Source organism: Aspergillus tubingensis (assembly GCF_013340325.1).
Source record: "Aspergillus tubingensis WU-2223L DNA, scaffold_9, whole genome shotgun sequence".
In the NCBI taxonomy this organism is placed as follows: Eukaryota; Fungi; Ascomycota; class Eurotiomycetes; order Eurotiales; family Aspergillaceae; genus Aspergillus; species Aspergillus tubingensis.
Window position 1 is genome coordinate 1,055,140 of NW_023336283.1, and position 13,062 is coordinate 1,068,201.

The 13,062-nt window shown below is 49.9% G+C and overlaps 5 protein-coding genes across 5 annotated transcripts; 1 reads left to right on the forward strand and 4 right to left on the reverse strand.

Annotated features, from left to right (window-relative positions):
• Nucleotides 1-163: 163 nt before the first annotated feature.
• On the forward strand, nt 164-1,832 carry AtWU_08430 (aldehyde dehydrogenase family protein; the record flags this gene model as incomplete). Its single annotated transcript, XM_035503538.1, has 3 exons — nt 164-196; nt 256-966; nt 1,026-1,832. The coding sequence occupies 3 exons, from the start codon at nt 164-166 to the stop codon at nt 1,830-1,832; spliced, it is 1,551 nt and encodes a 516-aa protein (XP_035359431.1).
• Nucleotides 1,833-4,475: 2,643 nt separating this feature from the next.
• Nucleotides 4,476-5,014, reverse strand: AtWU_08431 (DUF3140 domain-containing protein; the record flags this gene model as incomplete). Its single annotated transcript, XM_035503539.1, has 2 exons — nt 4,476-4,923; nt 4,986-5,014. 2 exons carry the CDS (start codon nt 5,012-5,014, stop codon nt 4,476-4,478), a joined length of 477 nt encoding a protein of 158 aa, XP_035359432.1.
• Nucleotides 5,015-5,456: 442 nt separating this feature from the next.
• Nucleotides 5,457-6,554, reverse strand: AtWU_08432 (uncharacterized protein; the record flags this gene model as incomplete). Its single annotated transcript, XM_035503540.1, has 3 exons — nt 5,457-6,048; nt 6,095-6,331; nt 6,397-6,554. The coding sequence occupies 3 exons, from the start codon at nt 6,552-6,554 to the stop codon at nt 5,457-5,459; spliced, it is 987 nt and encodes a 328-aa protein (XP_035359433.1).
• Nucleotides 6,555-7,682: 1,128 nt separating this feature from the next.
• Nucleotides 7,683-8,693, reverse strand: AtWU_08433 (SDR family oxidoreductase; the record flags this gene model as incomplete). The annotated part of the gene is made up of 5 exons (XM_035503541.1): nt 7,683-7,766; nt 7,841-8,038; nt 8,092-8,466; nt 8,513-8,571; nt 8,618-8,693. The coding sequence occupies 5 exons, from the start codon at nt 8,691-8,693 to the stop codon at nt 7,683-7,685; spliced, it is 792 nt and encodes a 263-aa protein (XP_035359434.1).
• A 200-nt stretch (nt 8,694-8,893) lies between these two features.
• On the reverse strand, nt 8,894-10,633 carry AtWU_08434 (fungal specific transcription factor domain-containing protein; the record flags this gene model as incomplete). Its single annotated transcript, XM_035503542.1, has 3 exons — nt 8,894-10,295; nt 10,351-10,421; nt 10,508-10,633. 3 exons carry the CDS (start codon nt 10,631-10,633, stop codon nt 8,894-8,896), a joined length of 1,599 nt encoding a protein of 532 aa, XP_035359435.1.
• Nucleotides 10,634-13,062: the final 2,429 nt, after the last annotated feature.

Here is a 13,062-nt window from a genome sequence, read left to right on the forward strand (position 1 = left end):
GGGGTGTCACGGGTTAGCGGCAATCAAGTCCATTCCATCCTTGCTGGTTCCCGAGCGATCGCTGCTCCACCTTTCGAGCTTTCCGTGGATAGAAGAAGCCACAACTCAAACGCAGCTTCTGTATTCTCTACTTAGTATCAACAACCATCACAATAACAGTACCATGGCTTTTACCACCGAGGTGGAGTTTGACCAGGTAAGCCAATTCACCCGTTTGCGACCGTGTCAACATCCATCCTGGCTAACAAGGGATAGGCATATGCCAGCGTCCGAGCCGCTTTCGCCTCGGGTCGCACCAAGAGCAAAGATTGGAGACGCCATCAGCTTAAGAGAGCTTGGTGGATGGTCGAGGACAACAAGGACCGCATCCTTGACGCCCTTCGTGCCGACTTGAACAAACATCCTTTGGAGGCTATGCTGGGGGAAATTACGGGCCTTCAAAATGACATTCTGCGTACCCTTGACAAGCTTGACGAGTGGACAAAGGATGAGAAGCCCACAAGATGGGATCCCATCAACTTTTTGGGCGGAACTGTAGTCCGTCAAGAGCCATTGGGCGTGTCATTGATTATTGGCGCTTGGAACTTCCCTTTCATGCTGATTTTACAACCCTTGGTCGCTGCTATTGCCGCTGGCTGTGCGGTGGTCCTGAAGCCGTCCGACGTTGCACAAGCCTCCCAGGATCTCCTGATGGAGATCGTCCCCATGTACATGGATCGCGACGCTATTACTTGCGTCAGTGCAGGGCCGTCGGAAATGAAGCATATTCTTGAAAGTCGCTTCGATCACATCTTCTACACCGGCTCTGCAAATGTTGCCAAGATCATCTATGCTGCTGCTGCCAAACATTTGACCCCCGTCACTTTGGAACTGGGGGGTCAAGGGCCTGCAATTGTTGCCCCATCTGCGAATATCGATCTCGCGGCAAAACACATTGCTTGGGCTAAGTTTTCGAATGCTGGACAGGTACGACTTTTCCCCTAAATTAGAATGACTCACTTCATCGGCCCTAATGTGGACTCCAGATATGCGTTAACGTGAATCACGTCCTCATTGACCCTAGCATACGTGAAGCTTTTGTGACGAGACTGATCCATTACTTTGACGAGTTCACTGGCGGTCGAGATAACAAGCCAGACTACTACAGTCGCATCATCAACGAGCGAAATTTCGATCGTCTCGAGTCTCTTCTCGATAGAACATCCGGTAAGGTCATTCACGGCGGCATTCGCGACCGTCAAAATCGATACTTCGGACCTACCATTGTTGTGGACGTTAGTCCCGACGATCCTCTACTGTCTGAAGAGCTCTTCGGCCCCATCCTGCCTATCATTGACGCGGACCTTGATACCGCTATCTCTTTCACTCGCAGTATTGAGCACCCATTAGCTCTTTACGCCTTCACCAACATCGAGTCTGAAAAGAAACGCATTCAGAATGAGACTTCTTCTGGTGGTGTGACGTTTAATGACTGTCTTCTCCATGCCGCTGCTCTTGATGCACCTTTTGGTGGTGTGGGGAACTCGGGTATTGGTTCCTACCATGGGAAGTACGGGATACTTGCTTTCTCGCATCTTCGCACATATACGAATGCTATTCCAACGTGGATGGAGGGGGCTATGGGCGCGAGGTACCCTCCTTATTCTGATACAAATATGAGGAAGCTATCACCGCCTGCCAAGGCACCTTTTGACCGAGAAGGGAACGACACAACTTCTCGCAGCAAAGTTTTGAGTGCTGCGGCCACTCTGGCAGTTCTTGGTATTTCAGTCTGGATGTTTGGAGCGAGAGAGAAGCTCCCGCCTTATGGAAGGAACTGGTTGAGGAAGTGACGCTGTGTATTTGATGTATCTATTTTAATTGAAGCACAATACATGAGACTTTGAGGAACCTGTTCTGTTCGTTCTAAATTTGTGCCGCATATTGACGTATGTCTAGACTCCTTGATGTTAGATGCCTCCCCTTTTGATGACATTTGCTACACCTCACCACGTAGCGGATCTATTTATAACACCGTGACTCCTTTGTGACTCGACTTAAGTCATGTATCAAGTCTAAGGATCAATATGAAGTCAATATCAAGTCTAAGGATAAACATGAAGTCAATAAGCGTGACCACCCAACGACTATAAATTGCCCCTTGAGCCCCCGGCCTTTCTTCCCCAGACTTCTCCTCCTACAACTCCCCAGTCTACCATACATTCACCTACCTTCACCTACCTTTCATACTATTCTGCTCTCTTTCCTACTCCTCATGTCTGATTCTACCGTTTTCATTCCTACTTCTGTCTTTCTACCTCTTCTATCTTCTTTCTCACCTTCATCCTTCTCTATCTTCTTCTACGACTGCTGGCTCGTTGTCTACAGCAACTGAGCTGTCAGGTAAGTCGCCCTGCCCCCAGTCGACCCAAGCCAGGTCAAGCCCTGGGGGCTTGTGAACCACATCTTACCACACCTGCCTCAACCTACCTCATCTACCTCGTCTACCTCACCTGCCACCACCTGCCCTACCCTGTCCTGCCCTACCCTGTCCTGCCCTGCCCTGTCCTCCCTCACCTACCTCACCTTGCCTACCTGCCTTGTCTTGCCCTACCTACCTACCGACCTGCCTACTTCACCTCATCTACCTCGCCTCACCTTTCCTGTCTGCCCCTGTCTCAACCTACCTCACCTGTCTGCCTCAACCTGCCCTATCCTGCCCTGTCCTGTCCTGTCCTGTCCTATCCTGCCCTGTCCTGTCCTGTCTCCCCTTCCCCACCTACCTACCTACCTACCTACCTTCCTACCTACCTACCTACCTACCCATCTCAACTTTCCCTGCCCTGCCCTGCCTCACCTCCTACCCCATCTACCTCATCTACCTCTTCTACCTCGACTACCTCAACCTACCCTATCCTGTCCTGTCCTGCCCTCCCTTTTCTACCTACCTAACTACCCATCTTAACCTTCCCTGCCTTGTCCTGCCTCACCTCACCTCACCTCACCTCACCTTGCCTACCTTACCTGCCTGCCTGCTCCAACCTCTCCTGTCCTGTCCTGTTTGCCCTGCCTCATCTATCTCACCTACCTCATCTACCTCACCTACCTCATCTACCTCACCTACCCCATCTACCTCACCTTGCCTACCTCACCTGCCACTCCTGCCTCAGTATACAATACTAATATATCAGGTAAGTCCTCCTGCCCCAGTCGACCCAGGCCATGTCAAGCCCTGGGGGCTTGTGAGCAATACCTGCCTCTCCTACATCAACCTACCTCACCTACATCGACCCGACTTGCCTACATCTACCTGCCAACCTGCCAACCTGCCAACCTGACCTACCTGACCTACCTGACCTACCTGACCTACCTGACCTACCTGACCTACCTGACCTACCTGACCTACCTGACCTACCTGACCTACCTGACCTACCTGACCTACCTGACCTACCTGACCTACCTGACCTACCTGACCTACCTGACCTGCCTGCCTGACCTACCTGCCTGCCTGCATCTCTCTCTGCCTGCCTCTCTCTCTGCCTGCCTCTCTCTGCCTCTCTCTGCCTCTCTCTGCCTCTCTCTGCCTCTCTCTGCCTGCCTCTGCCTGCCTCTGCCTACCTCTGCCCTACCCACCCAACCGGGGGCTGCCACAGCAGCTAGCCGCGCAGCATGACAACGTTCCCGCAAACGTCCGCCTCACCCTGCCGCCCCTCGGTATACAAAAACAGATTTTTGCTCCTGCCCCCCTACGGGCCATAAGGGAGTCCACCGGGGGTGCGTGACGGTGCACAATGCCGTCCAGGTATAGGTAGTTGCCTCGGCACACACCCGTGCGAGCCCACTATACCTCCACCCGGTGTTTAGCGAGTACCTTCTCTCATTATGAGATGACAGGGAATGCAAGTACATAGAAAAAGCCGCACACTTGACTAGCTGGCTTAGTCCGCTGGTCAAGTACAAGTTGTTTTGAGCCAGCGCTGTAATAGCGCCGAAAACAAAACAAAGTTCTCACCCATGTAGAAATACATGGCGTTGAGACGCCTGGTTGTGCGGGCCAGGTCCTCCAGCGATTGAAGCTCACACCTCATCGTGGTGCTGGAGTCTAGTAGCTTGTCCTCTTGGGGGGAACCCTTGGGGGGTGGGTGAAGCTAAGATGAGCTTGGTAGGTAGGTAGATAGATAGATATGTAATAATAAGAGAAGAAGAAGAAGAAGTTGAACATGATATTTATTGTTACTGTAGTACGTATGATCAGTGTATAGTAATGAAACTTCACCATCATAATTATTGTCTATCAAATGAACACCAGACCAAGCAGTGATAAAAGTAATATTACTTGAATAGAACCACTACCCCCTACTCTACCACTTAGTCACAAGAAACATGTATATCACAGACCACGGCTCAGGTTCGACAGATCTCTCGAGTCATAGTATTTTCCCAACAACCACCAACCCCAAAACACCCCTTATTTCCTCCCCCCCCAAAGAGATAGATTATCCCTTCAACGGATCATGCCCCCAATTCTTCAACGACTTATAACTCTTACTATCGGTATTCTGCTTCGCCGTCTCCTCCTGCGCCAAATGCCGTTTACAGTACGACACTACCTTGCGCATATGATCGACGTCTTCGTCGGAGTACCCCGATGGGTCTTTGGACGGGTTGTGTTCCAGGATGGAGACGATTTTGCGGCCGCTGTCATACCCAAAAGTTATTAACATATAGTTAGCTTGAATAAAACCAAGGGGATATGAGATGTAATGATTTGGTTTAGGTAATAGTAGTAGTGAAGAAGGGATGGAGGTGATGGCATGCCTTTCATGTCCAATCGTCTCCCCCGACGAGGACGACTCATTCGTCCAGCCTGAGGACTGCGACTGGGTGCCTTTGAGCCAGTCGCGGAGTTCGTTGGGCGTCATGTTGACGAGGGAGTTGAATTCGCTGTCAGCATTATTAGTATAGGGTTTAGGTGGAAGGGGTTGTTTTGGGAAGGGTGAAAGTACTCGATGACGGTGTCTTTGGATTTGACCATTTTGGTGAGGATTTTCTGTTCTGTCCTGTTCTGTGGTATGATAAATTGTGAGATAGTGAAGATTTGGGGGTAGTTAAGAGGAGGTTGAGAGGACTAGTCTGGCTGTGTAGGTGAGGTGAGATTTCCTGACGTCATGTTTCCGGGAACAGATACTTCGTCATCGTTCAACTTTTGGGTGGAGTGGTTGGAGAGATAAAGAGGATTTGTTGTCTACTTGGTAGAGAATAAGGTTCGGGAAGGTTATTCTTGTTCTTGGTTCTCGAGGTGGATGGGTTTGTTGTTCATTCAGTCATGGCGTGCGATAAATCGAAGAAAATAATCACATTGGTATCGATATTAATCACATTGGTATCGATATTATTAAAAGACAGATATAAGACGTTCGCATCCAACTCCAGCAGTCTGCCACCCAAGTCTATACCAAGGAAAACATCACAATGGCTTAAGGGCCTGCACTGAGAGCTCGCCCGCATTTCTGTATCTGCTTGTAGACCGGCTCCTTGGCGAGATATTCCTCGGTTGCATCCACGATCGTGTCGATTTCATCAATGCCATCGAGGGAAATATCCGCTAATCCGTTGGGTACATCGAATCGGAATAGCCGATTCTCGTCATCCAGTTCCGTATGCTCACGGAGGAACTTGTTCATGTCCACCTCGGTGTCGATGGAATCAGTGCGCGATGACTTCAATAAGCCGAACATCGCTTTGCTGGATCTCTTGATTGAAGGAACACCGGTACCGATGGACACCATGCATCGGATTTGAGTGTCCAATGAGCCGGATGGCCATATTCCTCTCGCCTCTATCCAGACTTCTCGCACCGGATTGTTAGCGTCTGTGTTGCTGTTGTAGAATCGCCGTCCGCTTGGTCCGATAGGGACGGGATCGAAGAGCTGCTCTGTGGAGAAGCAGGCTCTGCCAGCCTGCCATACTTTGGCGGTCTTGTACAGCTCGTTGGAGCAGTACTTGCTCGGATAGCTTGTCAAGGGTGCTAGATTCCGTTTTGAACCGTCGTCGGTCACACAAACGTAACTGTGCCGATTAGAAGGCAGTTTCTAAATTAATAAGATAGACTCACACTTTGCATGAAGATGCTGGCTCTCTAAGAAGTATGTCATCTTCATAGCCAAGCTCATGAAGAATCGCCTTCATGGCAGTTTCGATCCTGCGACCGTCATATTTCGATTGTCTGCGCAAGTTGCCTCCCACTGGCAGAAGTCGCTTTCGAGCAAATACGTGGTTTGACAGTCTTTTGTATGCGTTGATGCACTGATCAATGTCCATCTCCAATCGACCAAGCATAATGGCTATCAATCTATGATATGGAGCATTAGTAATGAAACCCCGATCGGGACGATTTGTGCACCATAGAATGCTTACCCGCCTGATCCCGAGCCTCCTATCAAATCAAAGTATTCGCATGGCTTTGGTGTGTTGTCTGGATCAATAGATTCCATGATATGCTTCAGGATGTAAAGGGAGGATAATCCGCGGACACCCCCGCCATCGAGGCTGAGGAGACTGATGTTCCTCACCATGGTGTAAACGGTAATGATGAACTTCAAGATGAGCTCAGAAACCAACGTGGTTCAGCCACCATGAGCCACGGATCCCGATACTATTTATATGCCATCAGATTTGACACCGAACACTGCCTATGGAATCTTCGCCTCGAGAGAATGACGCAATCCGTCAACGGCTGATCGGGCTCAAAGCATTATCGAGGCTGGTATCAGTGCAGCCAGTGAAGACGGTTCATGAATTAATTCCGGCCCGACGTATTGATCGACATTGTCAATGCGGATTCTAAGCAACAGCAAATGAGATCGATGGCTCGCTTCTTTGGGCACGTTGGAGCGGACGGCTAGTGCGCACTCACCGTCTTTTCCAGGCCCCATTCGATGCAGCTCGTTTTATCATAGTGGGGGAGCATGTCGGGCTGGGATTTAACTTCAAGCAGCCACAGTTCATAGGCGGGGTGACAGCCACGTAGTCAGAGCTTAGCGCCGTCATCCTTGGGTGAAGCAACCAGCGGCCCATGCTCATTGGGACTTCGGGGGAGATTATGATGGTGCCTAAAGTTGATCATTGCATCGAGAAGATATTTGCATTAGCTTTATCTGGTTGATATAGCCCTTGCATTATCTTCTGTTAGAGATAGAGAATGATTGTCATGGATGCATGGAGAGTGGGGAAACCGAGAAGGCCTCAATTCAGTTCATCCCAAAGTCATCGGACACTTTATCGACACCTGAGGCATGAAAGTACCAAGAACACACTAGTGCCAACGATGGCGAAGACCACCACTATTGAGGCATTATACTCGGTCTGCACAAGGTGCGGACGGCTTCTAAGGAAGACCCTCGAAGGAAATACATACTCTCCCCTTCGAAGATTGACTGCACCCTCAAGATCTGGGAATTGATACAAAAATTCATAACCTGTGCCTAAACTAACAGGTCGGGTATTGGAAGGAAGCCTTGCGGGCTTCTCATGCGTCTCGCTTACAATAGACCTCGTGTTCGCGTGGACCGATCATCCGTCTGTGAAACATATTCTCGAGTGTGACTACACCCCTAACGCATCTTACATGTGTACACCCAGTTGTGTCATTTGCTGTCAAAAGAGTCCAACATAACATGGACGCTAGGCTGCAAGAGTCATGCCTAAGGCAGCGTGTAGCCGCCATCAATCACGAGGTTGGCTCCAGTCATATAGCTCGAGGCATCGGAAGCGCAAAAAACATAGGCCTGAAACATTAGCAACTTTTCACCGTTTCGGATAAAGAAGGTAGTGAACAGTCACAAGGCAGATGCTAACTTACTCCTTTGAGTTCGTAGGCATCAGCCATTCGCTTAGCCGGCACCATGTCGTTCCATTTCTCGCGCCATTCCAGAGGGTGGATATCGAGGATTTCCGTGGCTATGAACCCCGGGGAAACGCAGTTGACCCGGCAAAAGTCAACCCATTCAACAGACAGACATTTTGCCATCTGCACGACCCCGGCTTTGGAGGCATTGTACTGGACCATGCTGATTAGTCCACACCTTAGATTCGAAACAGAATGCAACATACCGCTGCCTGCTTCTGAGGCACATTCACCAATGTTGCACTGACAGAGGCCGTGAAGATGACGTTTCCATGTCCTTGTTGCTTGAAGATCCGAGAAGCCGCCTGCGCGCTATAAAACGCGCCATCCAGATTCACTTTCATGATGTCACGCCATTGTTCCGTGGTGTAGTCTTCCGCCGCGATATTGGAAGTGACCCCCGAATTCACGACGATAATATCGAGCTTGCCAAAGTCTGAAGCGATCTGTTGGATTACCCTTTCGATATCCTCCTGATTTCCAACATCCGCCTTATAGGCAGCTGATTTCACGTTATTCTGGGCACCGACCTCTTCGGCAATGGCCTCTGCCGCCTTAGAAGAGTTGTAGATCAGGGCCACCTGCGATAGTCAGCACAAGGCTGCTTGGTAGAACGCTTCATCTTACGTTGGCACCAGCTTCTGCGAGGGCCCTCGAAACTTCGAGTCCAATACCCCGGGCACCGCCTGCGATCAGTTAGAAGCTGCTAATGTTGCTCTCCGGGGAAGGTACCTGTAATGGCAGCAACCTTGCCGGTGAGGTCAAAGGCCTTCAGGACGTGCTTGTTCTCGGGCTTAGAAAGAACCATGGTGGCTGTATGACTGAACAATTGTTGAGATTATGCTCATGCAACATAGCGAGTTTTGTGTCAGTGAAGTACTCTGTGCGACGTAGGGAACCCCGCAATAGACCCCCGCAGCGGAGGTCCTCCGAGACTGGCACGTGGTAGTGATTTGTCTGAGCGCGCCTCATCTGAAGTATCACGTTCACGCGCTCAGATAGAAGATCTCACAATTCATAGAGATAGCTATCATCCACGAAATTAGCCTGATGAATAAGACTGTGTGCCGATAGTTGTTTGTGCTTCTCAACTGCATCCCCAGAAAACCGTAACGAATCAAGCGCCATCGCCGCTCCAAAATGCCCATCACGCGTCTCGTAGGCTCCAATCAATAGACTGAGGTCTGAGATCATCCGCTGAGCATGAGCAGACGATACAAATTTTTCCTTGATAAAAGCTAGGCATTCTGCAGCTTTAGAAACGGCGCATTCTGATGTTAGCTGCGGCCGCACGTTTGGCATATGAGCGAGAAAGAGATTGAGACGTGCAGCCTGATAAGCGCATCTCGCAATATCGAATGAGAAGAGGACCTGGAGATTCATCTTTCGAACCTTCTTAATAGATTCTACTATCCAGTCACTGTGTTCCTGACATATTTCCTGGGCTTGGCTAGCATAGGTGCTTGATCCCAAGGGACGTAATACCACATCAGGGGCCGCATTGGGATGCCCGAGAAGGAAGAGGCGAAACAGGTCACAGTGTGCCTGACGCCAAGCGAGTTGGATCTCTAGAGATCTCACAACCCACCGGAAGTTTGGCTGGATTATGGTTTCAGTGGCCGAAGAACCCACAACGGACGCTATTTTCTTCTGAAGCTGAGTGAGGTTCATTTGGAATCCTTGCACGATACCCTGAAACTCTTTGAGAGGCTGCTCCAGCAGGGCCAACTGCCTGGTGAAGCGCATGATATCTCTGCGCACTCTGGAAATACGCAGTATCAGCTCCAGCATGCTGTAGTGAGCTTTGTCTTCAACCCGAGCGGTGGAAGGGCCCAGTATGGTGTCGGGATCCGTTGAGCCAAATTCCTCTTCACGACACGGATATTGCTGGTATATCTCTTCATAATTTATCGTGCTGTAGCCGGGAAGCCCTACAGAAAAGTAACCATCTAGTAGTGCCATCGTCCAAGCAGCTCTCCGTCGAATTTCCTGAGTGACAAAGCTGAGGTGTGGGCTTTCATGCTTCAGCTGGAGAGCAGTCACATGGCGGCTCGCAATGGAAGCCATCATGAAGGCCCTTTCGAACCGGCCAACTTCGGCATGGTACTGGATAATCAAGAAGAGTGCCTGCAATCTGAATATTGAAGGCGTCTCGATCATGTCCCAGATCCTCTTTTCCGAAAGTTCGATCAATGACACGCTTTCGGAAGGCTGAGACCCAGCTGGTCTGCACCTTAGTTTGACCAAGGCGCACATAGATAACACGAGACTTGGCTCGAGCGTTCTAGCAGCACACATTCGCCGAATTGAGGGTTCGTGAAGGAAGCTGTAGGAAGGCAAGGGATACAGGTGCAAGAAATAGTCATCAAGGACTCCATCTAACTCCGCTCCGTCCTTTACAGGGTAAACTCTGATAGAAATCAGCGGCGCGATCAACTATAAAACGCTCAGAACGACCGTCATACAGTCCTTGCTGCAGCTCATTCAGGGAGACCAAGCGAGTGGAAGACTTGACTGTCAATCTTCCATCTCGATCCTGAGATAATTGGCGAGCTCCTCTAAAGGCTGGATATTGGCATTCCTGATGGCGTCGGTGACAGTTATTGCACTGTGGCGTCTCACCTGAACATCGGGCTTTTTGAAGACGGCAATAGATGCACGCCCGAGTTCCACGACGTCTTCCGGGATGGCCACCGTCATGCCTCGGGCGCCCGGGGGATGGGTTATCCCTCTCATAGGAGCATGCATGCTTTAGCCTCTCGCAATTCCCACAAGTGTACTTTTTACGGTCGCAGCGAACCTAAAATGTCTTAATGACTAAGAATAGATGCGGGGTGAAAAGCAAACGCATCAAATGGAGGCTTACCTTGCGCGACCGACACTGAGAGCATGGAGGTGCAGTTTCCCGACCATGGTTATCCATGTGCGCTCACAATGTGTATCATCAAACACGCGATCGGGATATTTGTAAATTAATAAAATACTAGCACTAGCTGGATTTACTTACATTCGACGATTGTCCAGCTTGTATATCAACGTGGACGCTATTGCGCCTTAGAGGCGTGCGATGGCGTCAGCCCGATGTACCTGCAGCCGACGGATAGCAGGTTGACAAACTCCGATCGTAGTTCCCATACTAATCTCCGTAGGCTTGCAGGCCTGGCGCATACTATAGTGCAGGTAACACAGCAGAAACTGAAACTACTGGTTACATGTGAGATGTATTCTCCGATGAACCACGATGCCGACCGTAAGACACGGGAGCCTTTCCGAGCCGCTCGTCGTGATGACTGAACTTGGAGCTGTGCCCGGTCTCATCACTAGCATCTCTTTCCTTATAGTCGTAGTAAGAAACATGGCTGTTCCTTCCCAAGCAGATCTCGAGCTATGAGCATCACTACATGAGTATAATGACATTGTGACAGGTATGTCCTTCGACTCGTGTGCACGAGAGGATGCTCAAATCTCAGCAGACTTGCCCTGGAAACTGAGCGCCGCCGATTACTTCATGATTGTGTTGCTGTGCGCCTGATTCCGACCTTTGAAAAGCGTCATAAGCACAGGTCTCTTCAAAGAAGGAAGTTCGGCTACCGAATGCAACAGAGGCCAAGGTAAGGGCTTAAATTATACTTCACTTGAACAGGGTGTTTCACCCGGTTGTTCCACGTAGACTGAGACCAGTACGAGTAATCCATACCGAAACTATGCGGATGGGGTATAGTCTACATCAATGCGTCCTCCCACAATATTCGCATTCACTGCTCACTGATGAGCCCAGGCTGCCGAGAGAAGGCATAACCAGTCTTTTCAAAGACGGAGAAGACTCTGACCAGAGACAGGCATAAGCCATTGTGGGCATCAGGAGTCATGGGAACACCGGGGAGTCGGTGGGATCCATGCGGACATTGGACAAAGAACACGGAGGTTATTTTCGAGGAAAAGCCATGCGTGATTAACGAGCAACTAACGATTCTCGCAAAGGTGTGGACGGAAGGAGGAGGAGAAGGGCTGGATAATCGGCCGAGCTCGGCATCGCGGCTTCCGTTTGTAGATGTTGGCGAACTGCAACGTTCTCAAAAGACATCCATCACAATTCACTCCAACCAAGTCATTTGCCTCTACCTTCATGTTTGCAGGGTATTACCTCACGTACTTTCTCGGTTTTCAGTCGTTGCATCCTCGTGATGTCTCATCTGCTGCAATGTGAAGATTGCCTGCCACAGTACCTACCAATCAAGCACAAGTTTCTCGAATGGTTTAGGCGACATCGTGATCGCAAAACACACATTCTGTCGGAGCGGTAGGAAGAACCGGAGAACATCTGTGTCACTTCATGGGAAATACCTTCAGATCGCATTTGATTATGGCTCTAACCTGTTGGATTTGAAGAAAGTTGCCTGTGACTCCTTGCTCGACCTGGGCGTTCAGGGTCACCCCTGGTACCTGGTACCTCGTGTCTTCGCCATCAAGGTTTCTTCATATACTTCGCTTAGACTCCCACTGTGTGCCCCGCGCATGTGCCATTTCTCTTCTGGGCGCAGATGTCCCCGATCAATGGGACATGTTCGCAATAAGGATATCCCGGCAGAGGTTCAGTCTAAGTAGCATGCCTAACTAGGAGCCCATGACGTTAAGTCTAGCATGGGCCGGTTTGATAGGGAGCCATAATCAAGGCACGCGCTGTGATGTCGGACAGCCCTTGAAGGCTGAAAAACGCACGTGGTAGTGCGTTGAACAGCATCAGGCAGGCTGGTTTGAAACTCACATCGAAGATATCGAAACAAGTTTGTTCAGCTTATGGGCCGGTGGGTATGTCTCACTTCAGATTATTGTCATATTTAGAACATTACACGAGAGCTAAGTCCAAGCCACAGGGCTCAAATATCTGACATAATAGCTTGAATGAGAGAATTACTCACTGGCCTGTGTTCATCTTCAGATAGTCCTTCTGCATCCCCAGGGGCTAAAACAGCCTTTGTGAGCCTTCCCTACTCGAAGCCTGCGATCGCGTGCCAAACCAACCTGGGTCCTCTCGGCTTTCTGAACGAATTGTTGGTTACCAAGTTTAAATGACTCGATTTTCGAAAACCGATAAGAATTGTCACCTCTCGTAGTCAAGCTTTGGTAAGAATTTAGCTTGATTGTTATTTGGCTTTTCGGTGATTTTTTCACTGAGC